The 25661-nt window shown below is 35.1% G+C and overlaps 3 protein-coding genes across 4 annotated transcripts in view; 1 reads left to right on the top strand and 2 right to left on the bottom strand.

The window, feature by feature from the left end:
- Positions 1-6122, bottom strand: part of Fuss (SKI family transcriptional corepressor fussel) — a 47493-nt gene extending 41371 nt beyond the window's left edge. The window contains exon 1 of the mRNA XM_076778321.1: positions 5947-6122. The gene's annotated coding sequence lies outside the window, so the exon portion shown is untranslated. The remainder of the gene's footprint in view (positions 1-5946) is intronic.
- A 7589-nt stretch (positions 6123-13711) lies between these two features.
- On the bottom strand, positions 13712-16682 carry LOC143348423 (cilia- and flagella-associated protein 221-like). Its single transcript, XM_076778606.1, has 7 exons — positions 16437-16682; positions 16146-16342; positions 15980-16083; positions 15084-15243; positions 14729-14994; positions 14116-14414; positions 13712-14029 (listed from the first exon to the last, which is right to left on the bottom strand). Exons 1-7 carry the CDS (start codon positions 16680-16682, stop codon positions 13841-13843), a joined length of 1461 nt encoding a protein of 486 aa, XP_076634721.1. The 3' UTR covers positions 13712-13840.
- A 490-nt stretch (positions 16683-17172) lies between these two features.
- On the top strand, positions 17173-25559 carry LOC143347713 (uncharacterized). Of its 2 annotated transcripts, none has more exons than XM_076777150.1 (15): positions 17173-17487; positions 18661-19046; positions 19116-19308; positions 19399-19588; positions 19661-19907; positions 19985-20099; positions 20728-21038; positions 21118-21328; positions 21410-21574; positions 21647-22005; positions 22308-22462; positions 22535-22813; positions 22889-23133; positions 23440-23569; positions 23662-25559. In XM_076777150.1, the coding sequence occupies exons 1-15, from the start codon at positions 17461-17463 to the stop codon at positions 23754-23756; spliced, it is 3108 nt and encodes a 1035-aa protein (XP_076633265.1). In that variant the 5' UTR covers positions 17173-17460; the 3' UTR covers positions 23757-25559. The 2 variants fall into 2 exon arrangements, with proteins under 2 accessions (XP_076633265.1, XP_076633264.1); XM_076777149.1 differs by having other exon boundaries at positions 23644-25559.
- The last annotated feature ends 102 nt before the right edge of the window (positions 25560-25661 follow it).

Genomic DNA, 25661 nt, shown 5'->3' with positions numbered 1-25661 from the left:
TGAGATCCAGTCAATTTCCAACAGCCTATGAAATCAAATAAATATTAAGCAAAATGGAACACGATAAAAATACCAAGAGAAAATTCTACTAAATTTTAATTAAAATTTTACATAAAAGAAGACAGCAGACGTGCTTTAAGCGTGCAACTCTTCTTTAAGAAAAAGAGCATTTGTAAAATCGCGAGTAGCCAACCGAAAAATTACTGGACTGCCAAACTTTAAGAACGCGTGAAATTGTTCCCAGATGCTCGTAGGACGACGAAACTTTACCCGAGGTCACTTGAGACTCAAGGGGTCACACGACGAACGTCTTAAAATCATATCAACCTTTTGCAATTTTTTCTTAGGAAAGGCTAACACAAATAAAGAATTTCATGATAGGTCTTTCGTTTCTTAAATTCAAATGGTCACAGTTTTTGAGATTCGGTGTTCCGCCATACCTGGGAAAAATTTTATAAGACGAAAATCAAGAATTCCAATTTGTTGATGGAGGCTTCGTTAAAAAGTTATTAACAATTAAATTCAAAAATAGCAAATCGTTCTGGAAAAATTATTTTCGGTTGCGGGGGTCAATTACAATCATTTTTGGTGAATAGACATACTTCCGAAATTCTACCCATTTTCGAGAAAAAAATTCGAGAAGGTGTGAAATTTTTCGACAAAATTAAAAAATTTCAAATCGTTCTGAAAAAAATATTGTTAGCTGTGGGGGTCTATTACAATCATTTTTGGTGAATAGACATACCCCCGAAATCCTACGCACTTTCTAGAAAAAAATTCGAGAAGGTGTGAAATTTTTCGACGGAAAAAAAAGTTTTTTGCTCTTGGCCAGATAATCTAATAAGACAAAATGGAAGTTTGAAATAAATTAAAGTCCTCGAATTTATCGGCGCCATATGTTTGAAGAATGTTATTTTTGAAAAAAACGAGTTCGAAATTGTAGTTCGTGATTTTCAAACTTGTAGAAGAGTGGGAATTTTGGACCATCGGAATATTATTTTCAAGACTATGGACAATCAATTGAACAAATTAAAAGAAGTTCGGTTATTTTAAATTTTCATGGTGTAACCCCAACTTCTAAATAGAACAGGTTGTTGGTCTTTCAAGGTCTTTCGCGAATTAAATCCAAAGTGATGCGCGGCTAATCTCTGGACAAACAGTTTACGGTGTTTGCTTGTTCGTGTGTCGGACGACCCTCCGTTTGACGTGCACCCTCCTGTCCCTAAGGACCAGTTTGCCCCTGACTCGTGAATCGGCTATCAACTTGCTTAGGAACTTTCGCGAGGTGTCCGACACTTGGTGTCGACCGATTCCACGTCAAATGGCACGAGTCCATAATTTAATTTCAACGAATTTTTTTTCTAATTTACACTTGTGGGCCATAGAGATTCAAATTTCCCGGCTGTAACGCGCGAGCCAACCAAATCAGTCGTTCCATACACACCTCGCACGACAGTCGCGAATTTGCTATCAGAGAAACGAGTGAGTACAGAAAGAGTCTAGATATTAATACAGATATACATTTCGTACAGTATCCATACTAATTAATGTTCTTTCTGACAAAAAGAAAAAATATATATAAAATATACTGGCTCATCGATATTTCTAGACAGAAATTTTCTTTCATGCAACACCTATCAATTGAAGGTTAGGTAATACGTAACGAAAAAGATTTCTTCATTTTGTATTAATTGCAATCATCGTTTAGTATATAAGCAATTTGAATTTTGAAAACATACTACGACTAAAAAAATAATTTCAGATTTGATTCGTTGAGAGATTAACTGGAAAAAATGTTAAATGTTATGGATATTAATTTAATCGCTCTCATTCACTTTACCTTTCAGAGTGACTCGCTTGACGTATTCTTTTGTCCACACGACTTTCTTTCTTTCCTTTCCACGCTTTCCTCTTTCACTCGATTCTCGAAAATCACGCCACATGCTTTCTTTGTTTTCACTCGCGCTTACATCAAAGATTCATACTTGAGCTCTGTCTGTACATTCCAAATTCTAATTTAAGTTTGACTACTTTCTTTGGTTCTGACATAACCACTGTTCATGAAATTAAATTTAACGTCAATTCAATCATGTATGTAACGTTCCTATTGTCCACTTCCATCTGTCTATATAATTTATTTTAAGAAATATACATGTATGCCAGAGAAACATTTTCACAAGAAATTCACAGACGATTAAGAATAATATTCCTGTCGTAATAGTATTCCCCTTGGGCGACCAGTTCTTTGTCTTGTAACACGTTTCGTAATATTTAATATTTATCACAGCAATACGCAGCATTTAACTTTAGAATATTAGTTTATTGAACGTATAAAGGTAAACAAATTAAGTACGTGAACAATAGATGGAAAATAACCGCATATTACTAACTACGTGACGCTTGTACTTCACAGTATCGTCGTTCAGAACCAACTAACCTAAAATTTAACTAAACTGTAGGCACCGATTCATAGAGTGCGCTTATGTCGATCGTCTGTTAACAATTTTTAACTAAGTAACAATGTAAAATGTTACTAAGTACCTATTGTTCACGCATTTCATTTGTGTACCTTTGTATAGTCAATAAACTAATATTCTAAAGTTAAATACTGCGTATTGCTGTCGATTACCAACAGATCTTCTATAATAAGCCTCTTCAAACTTTTGTAGTACATATTCCGTAATAAATGTTCAGTTGCCACGGTCACTTTTATAGTTTTTAATATTCTGTTTCCTATCTCTATCGTTGTAACAATTTAACATTACACAAATTTCTCTGTACACTGATAAACGATTGATATTTCTTTTTCTGCTTTTCTTAACCTACAAGTTGTCTCTTAAAACATCAGTCAATTTCTCCACCTTTATCGTTAATCACTTTGTAGGTTCAAAACCGATTGTTGCTTCTTTTAAAACAGTTAATTATTTGCTATAACGTACCACGTGGTTTAAATAAAGTGTTACAAGCTATTTTCTTAAAACCTAATAAAGACATTGACTAGTTCTTTATTTGAGAGATATTGATCAGTTCTTTATTTTTTTAATTAACTACTGCAAAATTTTAATCTATTCGTGTGCATCAGATTATTTTGAAATGACTGTGATTTATCAATTAACTGTTATTAACAAGAGGATTATCAATTGCATTCTTTAAGTGGTCCTCGTTCAAAACGAATTTACAAATGAAATTATTAAACCGTTACATGAATGTGTTATAAGTAAATTTAATCAGTGTAAATGAATTTTACTCAACAATATATAATCTTAATGATCGATAGTTAAATACGTTTGTATTATGTAAATCGGAAGGTTCAACGAGGTTATCGACATCAATGTGACTCTAGGTCAATTAATGTTAAGATAGTGCTTCATAAAATCTTATTTATCGAATGGTTTGAAAAGTAGTATAATAAGATAACACTTCAAGCAATGCATGTTACTGTTATTATCATCAATACACGTCGTCGATTACTTTCGACGAATTTTATTTTCGATGTAATCGTTAATACGTACTACCGTGCTTAAATAATTAACTGTTGTACGAGATTTACATAAGTGACAATTTAAATATTAAAATATTTTTATCCAATCTAATTTTAAGTGCACAGAATATACAGGGTGTTCGACCACACCTGGGAAAAATTTTAATGGGAAATTCTAGAGGCCAAAATAAGACGAAAATCAAGAATAGCAATTTGTTGATGGAGGCTTCGTTAAAAAGTTATTAACGTTTAAAGTTCCGCCTGTAAAACGGCGATCCGCAAACAGCTGCTAGTGGTTCTCACTCAGAAAACTGTAAGGCTGTCGATACGTCACTAAGTAGAGTTTCTCATGCTGAGTGAGAACCACTATTGCACGCACCAGCTGTACACAGGTTGCGTTCTACAGGCGCAAGTGTTAATAACTTTTTAACAAAGCCTCAATCAACAAATTGGTATTCTTGATTTTCGTCTTATTTTGGCCCATAGAATCTCCCATTAAAATTTTTCCCAGGACCGAACACCCTGTATTTTAGAAATAAGAATAACATTTGCATCGAATATAATTTTTAATCCTTTACTGCGTCAAATACGATCTGTGTTTGGTATTAAAAAGTCGTATTATCGTGTTAATTGAAGATTAATTATTCGTGTATATATTGATAAAATAAAGAAGATAGTTTCCTGCTTAAGTATCACAAATATTCTGATAATGTGGAATGAAGAAGATAGTAGAAATCTATTCTTAAATGTTATATAATATTTTTGTATAACTGTCCATATTACGCAATATTAAAAATTCTTACATAAAGATTATCTTTTGCATTCCATAGTTTAGAAATGTCACCATTAGGTGAAACTTCGTGTCTGTGAAGAATGTTTTTTATTTCATTGCGGTGCCACTCGTAGAATCACCTTTTCACATTTATTAACTCAAGCTCAAAGAAATTACATTCCTCGTTTACATTCTCCATGTATGTGCATTAACCGCAGTAATATATTTAAAAATAAGATAAAAATTACTATAAATATAATAAAGGGAATTATAACATCTGAAATATTTAAAAAAGTGTAAAAACTTTGAAATCCAAATTCTATACTTGTAATAAACACGAAAAATAAAACGTCTTAAACGTTTTTTTAAAAATGTTAAAATATTTACCTAGTGTGTCGATATCAGTAAAAATTTATTTGATAACTTTCAGATAATTTATAAATAAAAGTGTTGATATGAATTTTCTGAAGATACAGTTATAGAACATAGCAAAGCTCAAGTTTATGATATTAAAATATTAGAAAGTATTTACGCGGTTTTTAATCTCTGCCATTTAAATATAAACCCCAACGCAAAAATCAGTAATGTACAAACACGTCCCATTTTATTATCGAATAGTAATAATCTCGATGACGATATCTCGGATACCGATCCGATTATTTTGTCGTTCTATCGTTTGGACCGCGGAATATTTGAACATATCTAACGTACAATAATAATAACCTTTGGTTAACATCCAAAGCGAATTTACTCTTAGGATAAAAAACAAATCCAGTTATCAAGAGGTATCTCTTCGTTGATGTTTAAGACGTTCTTAAATAGTATGACAGACAGATGTTATGAAAGTATTATATAAAGTATACTATCATAGTAGGATATAAATAGCTTCTGTCTAAAGCAATAACCCGTTAAAGATTAAGGAAGAGAGGAATGCCAATTAATTTATAGATTTAATTAAAAATTAACGACAGCGCTATCAATGGCTTGCAAGAAAATATATAATCACGTTGACGGCTTTTAACGCTTAACCTAAAAATTTGTTTAATTTCGTTTAGAATTTTTTAACATTATTTCAACGCCATTAAACTTCACGACTCTTTTTATAGAATACGTACTATATATTTTTCGATATTCATTTATTTTTGTTGTACACAAACTAGACAACGTTTTAGTATCAAATGAATTTCTTAAATTTTGTTTAGAATTTTTTACGTAAAACTTTATTTCAGCGCCCATTCAACTTCACGATTTTTCCTCTAATATACGTACTATACATTTTTCGATATTCGCTTATTTTCTAATTGTTTGCTTCCCGAGAAAAATATCTAGTTTGTCTCGTGGACTCCTAAATGTCTACTTTAAAAACAAAAACTGGACAAATAAAATAGCAAATATGTAACAAAGACGAAAAGAAAGTTTGTTACTTTGAGACTAGTAAGACTATGAGAGAGTCGAGAAACCTGCAATTTGTAACAAATACGACGTTATTTATTTTTAAATAAAAGAAATTATATTTTTGTTCGTAAAATTATGAAGAGGAGATGTCGGTAGATTTAGCGTCGAGAAGGAATGATACTATCTGCACATAGTTCGTAAACTGTACAGTTGGAAGGTCACGTGCACGTTCCATTGACGCTTCCTCCGATTACCAGAGAAAAGTAGCGACGCGAACGAACGAATCGTGTAGAAATACCTGGGTGACCAAGTCTCCTAGAGGCTGGAGGCTCCCTCCGTCGATCACTGATCAGTCACAGATCCCAGCACGTTAAGATTCGTCGCGCGAACAGAAAGCCCGGCCTCGCGAGGTGACACTTTTCGTTCTACCGGCCGAGAAGCTAACCTACACCGGAGACCGTGGACGGAAATGGAATTGTTCGTCACGGGGAAATCGAACGCGGAAGATCAAGGAGCACGTTAGGGATGACTACGAGCGACTGTCCGTATTCGGGCAACGTTTTGGTACACTTTCTGGCGACACTCTGTGCTCCTCTCGCTCCCTCCAAAAGTAACGCGATAATACGGGCATAGGAAAAGGAGACGGAGGGAGAGAAATGGCGGTGGCGAAAGGGAGATAGCGGATAGGGTAGCGAAGAACCGCCCCCGAGTGTGCCACCTGCGTAACAACCAACCCCATGGTGACGATAACGGGGATGAAGGCGGAGTCACCGGTCTTGGCTCTTGGGGGGTGGTTCGCCTCAGGGGTAACTACAAACACGTACTTACCGAACATTACGATCCTACTCGTACTCAACCCACGCGCGCGCGCACACACACACACATACGTGCGCGCGCACACTTCTGGCAGAGGCTCGTTCGTGAGCCGCGCTAAACATGCACGCGAGGAAATGCTCGTCGCTGTCATTCGACCAAAACGATCACTAATTGTAAGATTAATTTTTGAAAGCAACCGTGCAGAATGTTTCGGCTCACAGGCGGCTACCATTTATTTCTATTATTAGACGGGAAGTTTTTAAAAAGTTTACTCGTCTTCGAGGTACTCTGATCTTCGTAAGAACATCATCGAGTTAAATCATCAAAGAGTTTTTTACATTTATTCTTTTATTTCGGATCTTAAATATTTTTATTACGAAACACGTATTATATTTCTCGACCGAGATTTGTTTTAACTTTCTTCGTAAATAATCATTTACGTTGCGCAATTTTGAACTCCTATGAAAAAGAGGGTTAAAATTTATTATCGAAACGATTAATTTTTTATGTGGATTCTGACATTTTGAAAATTAGTTTTATCTTTAATAATGAGAAAACGACTCGACACCGCTAAGCAAACAGATGTCTTACACATTCGTGAGATAAAAGCGGAAGAAACGTAAGGGACACGAAGGTCAGGATAACGTGCATCTTTTCCAGTAGCAGAAACGATTCCCCTAACGAAACATCGTTTAACGAACCGCAAAGAGGCTGGTGCAGTTTATACCCCAGTTGGTCATTATGATTTCTGACGCCCCTACATGTAATAAATATTGTTGCGGACCCTCGCCAATTATACTGACAATATCTCTCTCTTTCACCTATCATTCTCCGCTTCGCAGCCAGGAAATTTGACAAAGAGACGAGAGTGACGATGTACGAACATAAGGTCGTATCTCTGTTTCACCCTCGTTTCTCTCGCCCCTCGTGCAGTGAAGTGTCCCGAAATCCGTGACTGCATTATTTTATTAATGTCAACGATCGTTCCTGACGTTGCTGTGAACATACTCGCAGTTCTCGATCCTTAAAAAATAATATACAATACCCGGTTGCTTCGACGAAGCGTGAAAAACCACCTCATGTTCTCCATACAATCTGTAACGTAACGATAGAAATTAGAATTTTAAAAAATAATGTAAACTTACCTGAATCGTACCTCGACTATATTTTCTATTCGACGGTAGAAATTGTCCAAGTATTTGAAAATAGAAGCAGTAGATATTTTTAGAAAAGGATACGGATAAGTGGGAGAACAATCCCGATTTTGTAAAGATCGAGAAAAAGGAGGGGGTGCGTTTCGTCTGGGATGTTGGGAAGTTGGTCAAGGAAACCCCTGGGAAAAATTTTAATGGGGGATTCTAGAGGCCAAAATAAGACGAAAATCAAGAATACCAATTTGTTAATGGAGGCTTTGTTAAAAAGTTATTAACATTTAAAGTTTCACCTGTACTGAATTTTTTTCTCGAAAATGCGCAGGATTTCGGGGGTATGTGTATTCACCAAAAATGATTGTAATTGACCCCCGAAACCGAAAATAATTTTTATTTCCATTCAGTCGCCGGCCAGCGTGGAGATTGAATGGAAATATCAAAGTATCTCCATTGTTAATGAATATGTAAAGTTTCAGAGTTTAAAGAGAAAATTTATGGCTAAAATAATTACACTGATTGATGGATTAGCTGAAAAAGACAGATTATATGTTCTACGCATTTTCCTCATTTTAAATCCTCTTAATTTCTATAATACTGACAGGGACACTGAATTTCTCTTCTACGTCACTCGCATTAACAATGTTTAAGCTTTTCGAAATCGTATTGTCCTTTCATTTCAGAAAAATGTTCATGGAATTTATTAATAACTGCCAGGTCATATGTAAAAGGAGATCACTTTCATTAATATTTTTAGAATTACGACAAAAGGAATATGTATTTCGATATCAAGTGTTTACTTTACCGGTTATTATACAACGAAGATTCCAAAGCGAAAAGAATAAAAAGTAAAACATACTATAAGAAATAAGAGAAGCCTCAAGAAAAAATTTTAAAAGAAGAATGAAATAAAATTCCATTAGAAATAAACAAACTCCGAAAAGTTTAAATAATACATTTTCAGATAAAATAGTTACTACTATTTCGTATAGTGATAAATAAATATGTTATTTTATTAAAGTGTCTTTTTTAATAATGACTAACTTTTTATAGGGTGTACGTAGATTTTTGTATGTCCAAATACGTTTGAGACAAAGTGTATGTAAAATGCTGAAACCTAACCTGAAATATATTTTGTCTACAAGGTCAAGTAGGTCAACTATTGTTTGCTACGAACAACCAGTGACATAAAATCGAAAAAAAGCTTTGGTCGTCTAGAATATTGCGATGTGAAAAAATGTATTTATCACACAATCTTATATCTTGAGATCCTCTTATCCATTAACTTATATCAGGGTAAAAGTATGATTTAAATACAAGCCATTTATTGAATGTATACTATTTAATTTTTTTAAATATATTCGTACATGTGCAAATTTATTTTACGTATAGTTCGATAATGTGAAAATATAAAATATAAAATTGCACGACAAGAGGTTAATCATTGGGGCCAATGTTGTTTGAAAAAAATCGAAAATTGAAACGTAGCACTTTTGAAGATCGTACAATGTTAACTGTAATCGTCTCCAGCAACAATTCGCATTCGTTTCAAGTACCCAATTGTAAGAAAACCATTTCTGGCCAATTTGAAACGATAACATTAAACTGACTTTATCCTCGTCTTTGTAGAAAGTATTGGTGAACGAATAGTAACGAGTCGCAGGTTACCGCAAACTAGGTTCCGGACAAAAGAAAATGGAGCGGTTAACTGTGGCTCTCAATGGACTATCAATACTGAAAGGATCGCTTTGATGAGGGCGCGTGTTGGGTATTAAAGCTACGTTCCTGAACCAACTAGACATGTGGCTGATTTGTACGAGATTCGAGGTTAGAGGGTTTGGCGATACCAATCAAATCCAGTAGGGTAGTGAAACGTAATCGCGATAAAGGGAATAAGTATACTCGTGAATGATTGCCCGTTACTTGACTATATTTTTTATTAAACTAACCTTCGTTAAACTCTTGTACAACGATGAATCTGACTTGTCGTAACTGTTTGATTATTTTTCGATATTTAGCACGCAGTGTTATTTGTTTTCTATTTACCATAATCGCCACTTACCAATGACTTCGTATTCAAAACAAGTACGATTTTCCTTTTAGGTTATGCGAAACGCATCTTTGATGTCCAGTCTGCCGAAGTATTTTGCGTTTCTCACTTTCTGTTGTCGTGCAGGTAATTACATCGTGATATACGGTTTTATAATATAACTGCATTTAGGCACTTGCACAGAATATAACTAACACGTGCGATCGGTATGACTGTTGGCACAGAAGTAAACGAGGAACTAGGTAAGACAATAAATCTTAAACGATGTAGGTTGTCACTAGGACAATGCGTATTAATATACGAACATCATAGATGTCGCGATTAGTACTTTTTCTGTGTTCTAACATTTCCGGTTATAGGTTAGTCATTGCAGCTAACCTATAAACTTACCACGAAAGAGTGGCAAGGTTAAGTTAATGCTAACTCTTTAGTGTGTACACTCAATACTTTAGAATTAACTCTCAAGATTAAGTGTGTATTTACACTGAATTTAAAATTTAAATTTATACTTATTATCATCTTAAAATCACTGTCATTTCTTATTGGCAACTTCGTGTGACAATTTTAAGCGAGCTTCAAAAATTGCCGCAATCTTAACGGTTGACTTGGAAACATTAGCATAATGAGTTCGATTTAGGACGGGCGACTTTCGTTTGTTTGGAAGCGACGACGCGTAGGTAATTTCGAGGAGGGATTGAATGGAGTCGGTGAAGTTATCGGTAACAACACACGCGCGTTGCATATGGGAGACGTCCATAAGCACGATTTTAGGCGTGTAACCGTGCAGGCATCGCTGCGGGTACTGGCATACTGCGCAGTCAATTAGTTTAATAGGCCAACAGTTGTTATCCGTCGACAACAGGAAGGAAGGGTGTCCCTGTCGCGACCTGTCACGCCTCCGAAGGGTGTTCTTACCACCGATTTATCGATTTACCAGCGCAATCCGCAATGTCTCTTTTGATTCTTCGACTTTGATGTTCAACGATTTACGGTGTACCTTTCACTTACAAGGGGAGCTTCCGGCAGTGGGAATCGCTTTTGAGGGGGTGATAGGTACAAGTTATACTACATACCTAGTATCAAAAAACCCTAAAGGGTTTCTTCAAAATGAGCCTTCGTTTTTAAGATATTTTGATTTAAAGTTTTGTATGCACCTAGTAAATGAATTATTCAACACAATGGAAAAAATGGAAAAAATCAACAAAATAACATATGAGGGTAATTAACGAACGAAGATATATTAGACTCCTTCTGACCTCTGGCCCATACATTTCAAATATACGCATAAAATCACGCAATAAAAAAATAAAAAAATTAGATCGTGAAGTCATAGAGTCAATAATTGAATAATGTAAAATATAAAATAACTCTCATGTTTCTATAGTTATTCACAAATGGTACAAAATTTCTCAATCAGGCCCACTGTGCAAACTTGCCAAATCCGCACAGAAGAATTTTTTCTCATCATCCCTTAATTGTTTATACAAGGTGTTCAGCCACCCCTGGGAAAAATTTTAATGGGAGATTCTAGAGACCAAAATAAGACGAAAATCAAGAATACCGATTTGTTGATTGGGGCTTCGTTAAAAAGTTATTATCGTTTAAAGTTCCACTATAGCGCGTCGTGTAGATTGCCGTTCTACAGGCGGATCTTTAAACGTTGATAACTTTTTAACGAAGCCTCAATCAACGAATTATTGTTCTTGATTTTCGTCTTATTTTGGTCTCTAGAATCTCCCATTAAAATTTTTCCCAGGGATGGCCGAACACCCCCTTGTATAATGTCCAATATTCTCCATCAATTTTTCTTCTGTTTAACATTTTATGCAGATCAAAACGACGTTTTGTTACTTTAGTTTCTTTCTCTTCGTCTAATAATAATGTTATGCAACATAGATCTTCTAAAGTTAAGATTGAAATCATTTCCAACTTCTTACAATTGACAATCACAGTTTGAAAGACTTTACATGACATAAATACAAGATGCATTTGCCCGGACCGAACCGTTCCGTTTACGTTCGTGACGTAAACGGATAATACAAATCGACCTTTACCTGGAGAAAGATTTTAATTAAGGGGGAGATGGAAGATCAGCGACGGTGCGCGCAAAGCGTTACGCATAATGTTACTCGACGTATCTACCGTAATAAGTGTAATCCGCGCGCCCCCGATCCTCTCGACACTAATAGTCGAGGGATAATACAGATTATAACCCCCTCCGTTCCGTTCCTTGCCAATGGAGCTACCCTTCGAGCCAAAGCCAGACCTGCTTCCCCGAAATGAACGTGTTTGCCACTTGAATAGCAATCTGAAACAATTCCGAAGCAATCGTAGAAGGTAACGTTGCGGTCAGCATTCTTCGTCGAATCGATTTTCGATTATTCATCCGTTTCGACTATTGCAGTCGCTATCCTCCCGCACAAATTAACCTCGAAAACGGCAACATTATTAATAGTATTTCGGATATCAAAGTGGCGAACGGATCGACGAACAGTCGAATAAACTCCAGTTTCGATTTTTAATACGGAAATAAGTAGAAACTCTTTGATAACGTTATTAATTTTGGTATTTTTAAGATATTTTATATTTAAAAATAAAGGGTTCTTTAAAGAAGGTATAATAATTAATACGTGATTGAATAATTTTATATATATATATTTGAGGAAGAATGCAAAATGAAAAAGAAAAAGGAAATAATCTCTCGCATTTCTAATGCGGAAAAATTGAAATAAAGCCCACAGTCCTTCGTGACTAGGAAATCGTAAATTTGTTGATAACAATCTCTATTCAAAAAGATAAATTAAATTAGACGCAGCTGAGCAGAAACGGGAGAAATAATTATAATGCAAAGGATTAATTATACTTTGTAAGAGCATATTTAGTTCGTCAATTAATTTTCTAATTAAATTGTTGATAAATATTTCACTTAATTCGATGTATAACAATTGATTTGCCTTTAAAAGTAAGGCGGATAAATATTTTACAGTGATGTAATTAATTGAAACGATTTGCCTTTTTTTGTTCGACGATTAACGTTCCGGATCGATTTTTCCAATTAATTACGTTTATATACGTTTAATTGTATAATTTACGAAGACTCGTCCCATACCTTCTGAAAGGTGCGTAATAGGAGAACGAGGAAACAACCCTCGGTTAAGTGTTAACTGTGCCAACATACCCTGTTCCTTTTGCAACCCCTTACAGCGTGGCAAAATACACGATGACCCTTTCCACCCTATGAACACTTGAACCTCAAGAGGGCCCAGTACTCAAAGGATCATAAACAAACCCTGATCTGGTTTTAAACGTTTCCTACGTCTGCAAATAAAACGCCGATTATCGATCCATGCGAACGTTGTGTCTCTTCTACGTGCAGCTAATGAAAACGCTGTTTATGCAATTCAACAATTTGAAAAATCTCGCAAGAATTTGTTACAAATCTTTTTTATTGGTTGCACGAACAAATATCACGAAAAAAACTTTTCCAGAACGATTTGAAATGTTTTAATTTTGTCGAAAAATTTGTCCACCTTGCGGAATTTTTTTCTCGAAAGTGCGTAGGATTTCGGGGGTATGTCTCTTCACCAAAAATGATTATAATTGACCCTAGAAACCGAGAATAATTTTTTCAGAAAGATTTGAAATTTTTTAATTTTGTCGAATTTGTCTACCTATTGGAATTTTTTTCTCGAAAGTGGGTAGGATTTCGAGGGTAGTTTATGTCTATTAGTAAGTGTTAATACTTTCTTTTTTGTAATTTATATTTTATTGTTATCAACGCTGTCCACGATAGTAATCGAGACAATGACATTTGTAATAATTTCTTAAGCATAATTCTATTGAACATAACTGAACAAGAATCCAAGGGGACTTCGAAAAAATAGTTACCCGCAATTGGGGCTACGTATTTACCATTTCAGGGTTTTATTCGTGGTTGGTCGTAAAGGCCATAATAGGCGCCGTCTACAATGGAATAATAAGCATCGGTGGCAAATTATATACGGCACGTGTCTGGGCATAAAACTATAAAGAGATCGGACAAAGCTTTTGTTCAGTTTGCTTTCGAACGTCTCGAAACGTAACAAAGCGAGACGTGAACATAAACGTCTCAATAATGGTTTTATTATGCACCCGTTTTTCGACATATTTAGGAAAATATATTCGCCCTCTTTGTATTATTAATAATTGATAAACGATTCTTCTAATTTAACAACTAATTCGAGCGTCAATTGCTTCAATTTTGCAAGTACTTTCAATAATCGATTCTTTAATACGATTTTACGAGCCGCCTGAAGAAAAAGCATATTATTGCAATAACGAAGAAGCGATTGTCCATCTTCAGACAACGTCGAGATTTCATTCGGGGACTAAAAATGAATCCATAAGAAAGTAATATCTACTTTTGAACAATTATATAGAATTAAATTTGTTATTTAAAAAAGTGTATACCTACTTTCTGAAAGCTCCTTAAAATTCTTTGTCTTGTCTTCTTAGCCTTTTGTCGCTCAAATAAATCTTCGTCCGAGCTCGTCTTCATCGAATCTTTGTAGTCGTTCCATTCTCGTTCCCGTTGTATTTTCATCTCAATTATTTGATTCTCACTGATATCGCGTATTCCATAATTTACCTTTGACTTATGATGAATTTTCGCCAATTCGTTCTCTTGGCGATAATTCTCAACCTTCGTTAAGAATTCCTTTAGTTTTCGAACTTTTTCTTCCAAAATTTGAAACATGTGTAAGCTCAAAGGACCTGCTTAAACAAAAGATTTTTATGATTAACCGTCCAGTTTTGCATGGCCATCGCTTTATATATGTGTAAAAATATGAAAATGGAACGTAAGTATAGAAAATATAAATAATTATTGTTTGAATTATAATAATTATTATCGACGCTCCAAGAGGCTGTCTGGACTCTATGGAATCTAGTATGAAGTTCTTTGAATTCCGTCTAGGTGGCGACTATGGTGTTTTCTCAAACATGGCTACCCTTGCATCGGCACAAATCCTTCAGTCTAATGCATAGAGGTCAGTAACATGCATGTAATTCTGTGTAAAATACCTAACCTTTTAAATCATGTTTTCCGTATGGTTTTCGAGATTTTGAATTCATGATGCAATTGACGGCGTGTTGTGTATACAAGGGGAAGTAACCACACTCTTTTAACAAACTCTCATCGAAGCTGGAAAATTCCATATCTGGTCTTATCGCACAAGATTTCGATGTAGGTTGATCTAGGGAAATTGGTTTCATTTTTTTACGAGCAATCGTGCTAACTTTCACTGGTTGCGCCTTGCTTTTCAATTCTGGTTCAACATTCTCCAGTGTTTCTCTGAATGACACCCAACGTTTTTATTATTATATTGCGTACCCAATAATTTAACTTTCTTAATAGAAATTCATATGCCCAAGAATTCTCACCGTAAAACGCCTGGTCGAGTATACGCGTAGAAATTTATAACGTAGGGAATTTTACATAAATCCGTTATGAATATTCGAATTTGAAAATTTAGACTTATATATCGAAGAGGCCTGTAAATTACCATGATTATTAAAGGTTCTTGACTAGGTTTAACGTGACCTGAAAAATGAATGTAATATGTATTATGATAATGACATATACAATAAAATAATAAACATCTCTGAATGAGGTTCGCAACGATAAGACGAAAATCAAGAATACTAATTTGTTGATGGAGCCTTCGTTAAAAAGTTATTAACGTTTAAAGTCTCACCCATACTGAATTTTTTTCTCGAAAATGCGCAGGATTTTGGGGGTATGTCTGTTGACCAAAAATGCTTGCAATTGACCCCTGCAACTAAAAATAATTTTTCCAAGACGATTCGAAAGTCTTTTTTTTCTGTCGAAAAATTTCACTCCTCGAATTTTTTTCTAGAAAGTGGGTAGGATTTCGGGGGTATGTGTATTCACCAAAAATGATTGTAATTGACCCCTACAACCGAAAATGATTTTTCCGGAACGATTAAAAATTTTTGAATTTAATTGTTAATAACTATTTAACGAAGCCTCGATCAACAAATTGGTATTCTTGATTTTCGTCTTATTTTGGCCTCTAGAACCCCCCATTAAAATGTTTCCGTGGAGTTACATTTATTTTTAACATTTATCTTTCTGACATCTGTGGTATTGATACGATATTAAAATAAAGGACAAAAAGAATTACTGACATAAATTATATAATAATTTACTGATTCTCAATTAAAGACCACGTCCTAGATGAAATGTAGGATCGTATAACATGATCTATGATTAGGTTAGAAGCCCCTATTTTAAAGAACAGAAAATGCAAATTTACCCCACCGAGGATAGATGTCGACACATGGATCTTCTTTACATGGCAAGATAGCGAAAGAGAATTGTTTCTTTGAATGAGAGTATATTGGTATTTTATAGCAAACCCTTAAAAAATAAACAATTATACTCGTTATGTAAATTGTGTATAAATTAAGCGATGAACTTACGCTTGACCAAGCGGGACCACACCAAAGTCTACGTTTGTAGGGAAAGAAAAATCAGTCGTGACCTTCGCGGTAATTTTAATCTCTAACAGTCGATTGTTGAAATAACGAATCTTTAAGACATCGTTGTAATCTCTTGCTTCGTCGGGGGCGAAAAGAATATTTAGTTTGTAAATCGATCCAGGATTAAGCCACCTTCCCTGAAACGAATTTACACTTTCTTAATTCTGTACGCGACACGACTTACAAGGATGACGAATATAATTTTCCTCGCGGACAAAAATTACTCTTAACCTGAGAAATAGTTTGCATCCGAAAGTAATGAGTTTCCAATGGTAACGGTTGGATCGGGCATGATTTGGAGAAATAATTCGTGATTTCTATTATCTTTCTCTGAACTTTGAAGTTTCCGCAATTAAAGGTAAATTGTATGTTTGGTGGCGTCACGCTGAGAAAATGGGTTTTCGCATCTTCCTCGATATCGTCCAAAGCCTTTTTATTTATTAAACATTGCGATCGATCGGTTACATCAACATCCATTTCGAATTTAAAATTAACAAATAGTATTATCTATAATATACGTTGTTCGCAGAAGCAAGATCTTTTATTCGCTTACAATATCACAGAAAATGGATGAAAGATAAACACGTATTACTTCACGTCGTTTCATTTGCATCCCCAAATAGAATTTTTTTTTAATTCTGCATAATGTAAGAGCAACGTAGCGGACATCGATTTTTATAAACATGTAAACCTATAATCATAACCTATTGTATCTTCTGGGAACATGTAATTGTAAATAATCTAAATAAACGAAAAGATATATCGAATACTTCATCCGAAGGTTATTTTGACAGTCTCGTATTAAATAAATCTCAATCATAATCTTAATTCGTTCTGCGGAATTTAGAAAATAATCCATTGAAATCGAAAATTAAATATATATGTATAAATCCCTTTAATTTTCAGTCGACGCGTTATATGTTGTGTTTATCTGTTTACAAGTATCTCATGACAGAAGAAACAAAGATGGAGTGCACCATAGGGAGATAGCTATTCCTGTTTGTATTTGAAAATAGGATTACCATGCATAGTTTAATAGTTATTTTCACTTAAACGGTGCTGTTGCCCGCCTGAAACAACGCTCGACTTAAATGACAAGTTTGTAAGAAATTGTCAACTGTAAAATGAAAGTAACGTACCCGGCCGTACGTGTTTAAGCATGACTCACACACTACTATGTCAGTTTTTTACTATCCTGTAACCGTGTTTTTTATAAATACCACCGTATTTGTATAAATTGAGGAACTGGTTAATCATGAACGTGCAGATACTGCATGATGGGGTATGTTATTTTATTTCTTCGAACGAATACATTTCTCTAATCAATCTCCAAATGCTTTGACGAAGCTACAAAGCCGGAGGTTAGACTCATGTGTCAATCATCCGATTTCTTATTAATTTTCTCTAGTATAATAGTCTCGTTTATGTTTCGTTTCCGTAAAATTAATTATCGCGCGATCCAGAGTTTAGAAAATATATGTTAATACAAATGAATTGCAGCATCATATATTATGATAATGTTTACAATTAGTCATTTTATGATGTTCTTGCACAGTCTTTGATCGATATTCGTTAACCCTTTGACTGAGAACATGGCGTACAACACAGAAAAATAAACTATTTACAAATACTCTATACAAGGTGATTTATACATATATACACGTTTATACTTCAGGGGATAAATTAATACAAGAATTCTTTAGTTTTCTAGTTCCGTTTAGTTTTCCACGCTATAGAAATCCATTGTTGCATTAAGAAAAATTTATTAGGATCGGATCGCGAGATCATGATGGTGACATGTTAGGTCTACATCATTTTATCCATTGATTTGCAAAGATATTGTTTAAAAATGTTCTCATGCTTTAAAGAAAATAAGGTGGAGCACCATCATGCATAAACCGTAAGCTTTGTCTAATATTCGTGGGTACAGTATGTAATAATTGAAGGTTCCATTTAGTCAAATTGAAAGAAAGATTATCTCTTACCTTTCCTTTCCATATATTAACAGAGAACTGTTGTTGATGCTTTGATTGTAAGTTTGCATGTAGACTAAGCTCCAACCAAAGATTTTTATTGTGATATTCTATTATTATCTAGCAAACCCTGTCTCATCATTGAATAAAATAAAACTTTCTGGCAAGAAAGCAGAATTCTTAGCAAGTGTTTTTGTAGGCTTTGTATATGTTGCAGATGATATGAAAAAAAATTTAAAATTTTTGAAACACCTATGTACACAGTTAGATAAAGATAAAAGTTGTACCCAAGTAGTTTACAATAACTAGTTTTAAGAAATGTCGAGTAACAATTGACAATTTTATTTTCACTTTTAGCATTCATTATGCTTTTTCCAGTCAAGGGGTTAATGTTTCTCATCAGAATTTTTCTTTAAGTGATACATGTATACAAAAATTATATGGAAAAAAATTTGTATAATTGTAAAATGTTATTTTTATAGTCTCCCTTATTGCGAGCTATATTTTACGGGGATGCGAACGAAGTTCTAGCGCTATTATCGAGACGAGAAGATGCAAATTGGCAAGACATAGAACAACGTTCACTCCTCCATGCAGCTGCATTTATGGGAGATGCGACGATTGTAGAAATGCTTCTATTGCACGGAGCCGTAGTAAGCGCTAAAGATAAGACATGGTTAACTCCGTTGCACAGGGCCTGTTCCTTAGGAAATCATAATGTAGTGAATATTTTATTACACTATAAAGCAAATGTCAATATTGGGGACCGTAATTGGCAAACTCCTTTACATGTAGCAGCAGCGAATAATGCTGTACAATGCGCGGAACTGATAGTTCCACATTTAAGAAACGTCAATGTAGCAGATAGGTTTGTGTCTTTAATATTCTCTAATAAGTTTATTTGGATTTGTATTAACAAGTACGTACAATTTTTCAGAAATGGTAGGACAAGTTTACATAATGCAGCCTGCAATGGACATCTTGAAATGACGGAGTATTTGATTCGAGTTGGTTGCATGGTGAATGCTTATGATAGAAAGAATCGTAGGGCTTTGCATTTTGCAGCATACATGGGACACGATAGTATCGTGAAAACTCTTATAGCACATGGAGCAGACGTAAACGTTAAAGTAATAACTTTTCCTGAAACGTTTTTTCACGATTGATTTTCACGATGATGAGTTACGATGTGTTATTTATATGTAAATTTGTATATTAAGGATCGAGATTTGTATACTCCGTTACATGCGGCCGCAGCTTCTGGTAATGTGGAATGTATGCATATATTAATTAATGCTGGTGCAAACATTGAAGCAAGAAATGAATTTGGAAATACACCGATGCATATTGCGTGTTTGAACGGCCATGCGGACGCGGTTAAAGAATTAATTGCTAACGGTGTCAACATTGGTAAGATGATTTAAAAATTTATCAAAATCGATGTTCTCTAATTAAGTTTATAACGAATGATCGCTTTATCAGAGACCGTGAACTATCGGCGACAAAGTTCGCTGCACGTTGCCGCTGCCAGCTCTCACGGCGTTAATTGTTTGGAAGTACTTTTGCACGCTGGCTCAAAAATAAATGTTCAATCAAAAGATGGGCATACGCCTTTGCATATGACTGCAATTCACGGAAGATTTACTCGATCGAAAAGTTTATTGGATGCCGGAGCATTACCGGACACTAAGGATAAAATCAGAAACACTGCTCTACACATAGCTGCTTGGTAAAATAGAACAGAAAACATTATTTTTGTACGTTGTTTATTTCCTAGTGTCTATTTCAATTTTACATTTTACCTAGGTTCGGTCACGAGTGTTTAACAACAACTTTGCTAGAATACGGTGCATCTCCGGCAGCTCGCAATGTTGAACTACGCACGCCGTTACATTTGAGCTGTCTAGCAGGCCATATCGAGGTAAAGTATTCAAACACGTGAACCCTCTATAACCCAAATTATATTTATTATCAGTGGCATAAGCAGCGATTCCGAGGATTGCATACTAAAGTTTATGGTAAGTTAATCTTTTCTATTAAATTTCTAACGATGTTAGAACAAAATAAAGCGGTATGAATCTCTCGACAACTGAGATCACGGAACGAAAGTTTGTATTATTTGTACCAAAGTAATTACCTTACCTTAGAACCGATGAATTGTTTGGTAGATTTCAAAGTAGTCATCTGTACACTCCAAAATCACGTTTTCCACGACAGTATCGTGCATCTTTCTTTTTATCCATTGCTGTAAATATTATTAAAAGTAATAAGGACGGGATCCCTCGAACATGAGGGTCTGCGTGTTTTAATACATAATACATAAATTGAAAGGTAAATTTTAACAAACACGAACTTCCAACTGTACCCATATTATTTGTAGGCTATTCTATTATTTTAAAACCACAATTTATACTTATTGATAATAGAATAAAATCAGACTTTAAAAATGTAGGTAATAGGTGTGTGTTATTTCAGAGTTATGCGGAGTTATAGAGGGTTAATATTGGTTTTAGATGTAACAATAACTTTTTAAATAATAACGTCCGCAGGTTTGTAGAAAATTGTTACAAGTCGATAGCCGGCGTATAGATACAAGAGATGTTGGTGGTAGAACGCCATTACATTTAGCTGCATTTAAAGGATCCGTGGATTGCTTGGATTTATTGCTGTCCAGCGGAGCTAATTTTCGATTGACTGATAACGACAATAGACTGGCACTTCATTATGCTGCTAGCCAGGGCCATTATCTTTGTGTTTTCACTTTAGTTGGGTTTGGAAGCGATTCAAACGCACAAGACGTAGATGGTGCAACCCCTTTGCATTTAGCAGCAGCCTCGAATCCTACAGATTCTGGTGCTCAGTAAGCGTTCGACTATTTACGCATGTAACCCGTTAATCAAAATTATAACTTCATGATATAATTTTCATTATATGGTTAGATGCGTGCAGTATTTACTGAAACACAGAGCAGATCCTCGCTTACGCGATAAACGTGGTTTTACTGCAATTCATTATGCAGTAGCCGGAGGAAATCAACCAGCTTTAAAAGCCTTGTTGGAAGCATGCCCACAAATGAACTTGCAGGCATCTACCAATTGTACAGAGAAACAAGAACCACCAGCACCAATGCTAACACCTTTACATCTTGCAGTACGATTTAAAAAATTAATATTTTAACATGATTTGCTATTGAGAATATATTTATTTATGCGTATATATATATATTCCCAGGCATACTACGGACACAGTGAAATATTGAGCTTATTGTTACCACTGTTTCCTAATACTAACATTAAAGAAGATACCGGTAAAACGCCCTTACATCTAGCTTCTTGTAAAGGCCATCGACAATGTGTCGAGTTATTATTAAGACATGGAGCGTTCGTATCTGTTCAAGTATGATCTAAAAAATATTTCTTAGTTTGCTGGTGACCTTTGTGTTGTCACTGATTGTTAATTTATATTTAGGATTCCATCGCGAGACGCACTCCGGTACATTGTGCAGCCGCAACAGGTTACATTGTTTGTCTAATACTTCTGCTAGAAAATACAGAAGACCCAAGTGTCGTTGACTGTTACGATGCAAAACAGCGTACTGCTTTAACATTAGCGGTGGCAAACAATAATACAGAGTGCGTTATTTCACTGTTGAAATATAAAGCTGATTGCAACTTACCGGACGTAAACAAACACACGCCATTGTTCCGAGCAGTGTTTAGCGAACATGACCAGCAGCTAGTAAAGTTGCTATTATCGCACGGTGCGCAAGTAGCAGTTCAAGATACAAATGGTAAAACGCCATTGCATTTAGCTGCTGCATGTGGAAGGTTGGTTCTTTCTCTTCGATTAAAAGACAAATTTACAGTAGTTCGCGAAAGTTTTCTATTGGTCGTGTTTTGAACTGTTAACAGGCGATACACGTATGTTATGTTCCATAAATACTGCATATATTTGAATTATGTTTCAATATCACCTATACAATTTTGACATTTGCCTTTTACGTTATTTACAGTATTACTTTGAAGACTTCAGTCGACATATATATTTTACTTGTTAACTGTTTCGAACACGACCGTTCGAGTACTTGTATGATACATTCTATAATCCCTTTCCATTAACATTTTTGTAGAGTGAAAGCATTAGCCGCACTCGTTAAAGCTGACCCTGAAGCTGCCACTCTAAAAGATGATCAAAATTGCAGTGTTCTTCATTGGGCTTGTTACAATGGGAACTCCAATTGCGTGGAGTATCTTCTGAAACAAAATGTAGTCGATTCGTTAGAGGGTAAATATTTCGTGTCTTTAAAATGAATTTAGTTTCCTGAACCAGAGTCCACGTTGCTTTTGTTACGTGTAGGTAATCCGTTTTCTGCTGTACACTGTGCGGTGTACCAGGGTTCGTTGGATTGTTTGAAGTTATTAATAAAGAAATTTGGAGGGAAAACAGTTGCTGCTCTAAGGGATAATCCGGGCGATCGACTACCTTTACATGTTGCAGCCAGTGCAGGCACCCTCGAGTGCGCGAGATTAATCTTAAAATCAGTTGGTCCGGAATTAGCTGGACTCGAAACTCCAGATTACTCAGGTCGAACGCCTCTTCTTTGTGCGGCTGTTGCAGGCAAATGTGACGTTATTGGTAATTTTTGGTTAACATAAAATTTCCTGTTTTTCTGTGTCGATATTTGTTCATATTATAATCTGACGATAATAGAATTACTGCTCGAGCGAGAAGCCGACGTGAGTGCCGTCGATTGCAACAAGAATACAGCGCTGCACTTGGCTTGCCAACGACGACACTCCGCTGCTGCTTCATTGCTATTAACTTGGATTGACTCTGCTAACACAAACGGAGAAAATACACCGCAGTCGCAACAACAGCGCTTGTCTGTTATCAATATGACCAACAAACAACAAAGGACTCCGTTACATTTGGCAGCAAGAAATGGACTTGTTAAAGTAAGTACTCGCTTGAGAAATTATTAAATTGATACATATACTTATGTTTCTTGTACTGTGAATTTTTGGTACTGTTAGCGAGACGATATTTGATTGTCAATTGTCACTTATTATATGCAACAGAGCAGGACATACACATTTCATTAATTTTATAACTTAAATGCAACTAGAATATTAAATACATGTATTTAGTTTTGAGGTGGTGATCGAATATCGATGCTTGTATTTCTAAAATATATTTTGCCTGTTCCTGTTATTGCGTATCTACAAAATTATATGTTAAGTTACCGAGACTTATATTTGCAGGTAACGCGTCGTTTATTGCAATTAGGAGCAAGTGTTGTGGTTGTTGACGTAGAAGGTCTTACTCCTGCGCTGGCTTGTGCACCGAATCGCGCTGTGGCCCGTTGTTTGGCCACTATCCTCGCCGCGCATGGTATGTTCGGCGGTATTCATTCGAAGCGTTGATCAAAGTTATTTCTGACAAATTGATTCTGTTACGGTCGACAGGTGAACATTGGGAAGCAGCGCAACACTCGCCCTCGATTCAACAAACATCGGAAGTGTATTTAAACGGCAGAAGTGGTGACTCGCAACACAGTTCAGATTCTGAATTTTACTGACAATAGTCATCACAGTTAGACCGTCGCGGGTCTCAAATTCTAAACGTCGATGCAACTCACGGAAATAATGATGCTGCGAAACGATGCCTGGATCTTTTCGAATCCGGACTTACGAGAGCCTGGTTTCACTACTTGACACGTGGTACTGTTAAAAACACATACACAATGGACATTCTATACACGAAACCCGTATTTTTTTGTATAGTTTATGAAAAGATAGGATAAGTATCGTTTATTTATACTTTATAAAGATATTGTTCTTTTCCTTCGAATTTGTATCGTGCATTGTATATATTACAGTGTCGTTAGTATTATTTATGTATTCTTTTATAGGATTACTAACGTTAATACTCGGTTTCGGAAACTTTATAAATTACGAAAATAATACTAACACGAGTATAATATGTGCCAAATACTAATACGAAAGAAAAGAGAAATAAGTCTAAGAAGTATAAATGAAAAAAATATCACGCATCACCATTTTCAGGCCTTACTGCTTTTTACAAGTTTACTATATTTCTAATGCACAATAGTCCGAGGTAATATTGTCAAGGCACAAAGAATTATCCTGTCGGAGACAAATGATAGTCACAATGCAACTATAGACGATCGAAATTTTTTATTCTTGGAATAAATAGATCTTTTGGTGCTACGGGGATCAACCACCGAATCTAGATACTGTCTACCTATCTCTCGGGTTTTGCGATCATTTTTATAGCAGTCAAAGCAATAACCCTGTCCAATTTGAATTTAATACAGAATTGTATTTTTCCCTCCGATATTCGTGCATCTATCTTTTTCACATGTTCTACTTTTTCGTAAATTGTAGACATAACACTGGTTTTTTTATTCGTAATGACCATAAAATCTACGTGTCCGACAATCGTCACACGTTATTCCATACTTATTATCGTTATCAACGTATATACATCTAGAATGCTCAGTAAATTATTTTTTTTTTTATACCGAACGATTGAAACAAGTTTCGAATCATATCGTGCGCATGGATTATGTATTTTTATTGTACATATTGGTACTGCAATAATTGCTTAAACAGGGGGATATTTAAATAATAGCCGATGGAACAATAGTAATATTGAATAGAACGAAGCAATCTCCAATTTTTTACGTAGTTTAAGCGAATCGCGCGAATTTCAGATGCAGTATTTTTCACTGAAAGATATAAATCGTATCTGCTGTACATATTGATAAATATTTTTCAATACCGACGATCGTATACACATATACAACGTGAGTTCCGGAAATTTAATACTGTATTACAACGAAATCGCGCTATAATTTTAAGTGCTACTGCCAATATTGTGCATCTATACTGCGTAACACATTTGTAATCAATAAACGACGTTACGTTTTATTTTTATATAACCGTCTCGTGATTTCGTTAATTCAGTATCTTGTTTCTTTTGTAAAATTATAAAACGACCGTTGCGCGACTGGGAAAGTCACGAAAAGATGAGCAGACGATCGGTAAGATTGAAACTCGCGAATTACGATCAAATAATCATATCAGTGATGCATCATATTACAGACGAGGTATAGAATATATCACTGGTTGGAAATTAATGGGCCCCTTTCTCAAAACGACGTTTTCAAATAATTAAATGCTTTTTTAACCACTGCCCAGCTGAATAAGTTTAATTACTAAAATAATTTTAGTAAACGGTCGATCAGTTTACTCTCCAGAACTTCCAACTTACTGAATTATAATAAATATATTGTTAAAATGAAATGATGAAATAAAAACAAGAATGTAACCAAATGAATGCATAACAGAAGCGAGATAAAAAAGAATGAAGCGTAATATATACTCTAAATATAGAATAAACATATACTTTACAGAAAAGCAAAGGAATGTGTGTTATTAGATGCATTAAATTCCGACTA

This window comes from Colletes latitarsis, chromosome 11 (genome assembly GCF_051014445.1).
Source record: "Colletes latitarsis isolate SP2378_abdomen chromosome 11, iyColLati1, whole genome shotgun sequence".
Lineage (NCBI taxonomy): Eukaryota > Metazoa > Arthropoda > Insecta > Hymenoptera > Colletidae > Colletes > Colletes latitarsis.
Note: the sequence above shows the minus strand (reverse complement) of the source record. Positions and strands in the feature narration are given on the sequence as shown.

What these genes read in the sequence shown, in the direction of transcription:
- LOC143348423 (XM_076778606.1), bottom strand. Translation starts at nt 16,682, where the DNA reads ATGGATGTTGATGTAACCGATCGATCGCAATGTTTAATAAATAAAAAG. An exon ending in GTGGTCCCGCTTGGTCAAGC is followed by an intron (nt 16,084 to 16,145) that starts GTAAGTTCATCG and finishes TTATTTTTTAAG; the next exon opens with GGTTTGCTATAAAATACCAA. An exon ending in TTTTAAGGAGCTTTCAGAAA is followed by an intron (nt 14,030 to 14,115) that starts GTAGGTATACAC and finishes ATTCATTTTTAG; the next exon opens with TCCCCGAATGAAATCTCGAC.
- LOC143347713 (XM_076777149.1), top strand. Translation starts at nt 17,461, where the DNA reads ATGAACGTGCAGATACTGCATGATGGG. An exon ending in TTAGCTGCTGCATGTGGAAG is followed by an intron (nt 22,006 to 22,307) that starts GTTGGTTCTTTC and finishes ACATTTTTGTAG; the next exon opens with AGTGAAAGCATTAGCCGCAC. An exon ending in AGGCAAATGTGACGTTATTG is followed by an intron (nt 22,814 to 22,888) that starts GTAATTTTTGGT and finishes TGACGATAATAG; the next exon opens with AATTACTGCTCGAGCGAGAA.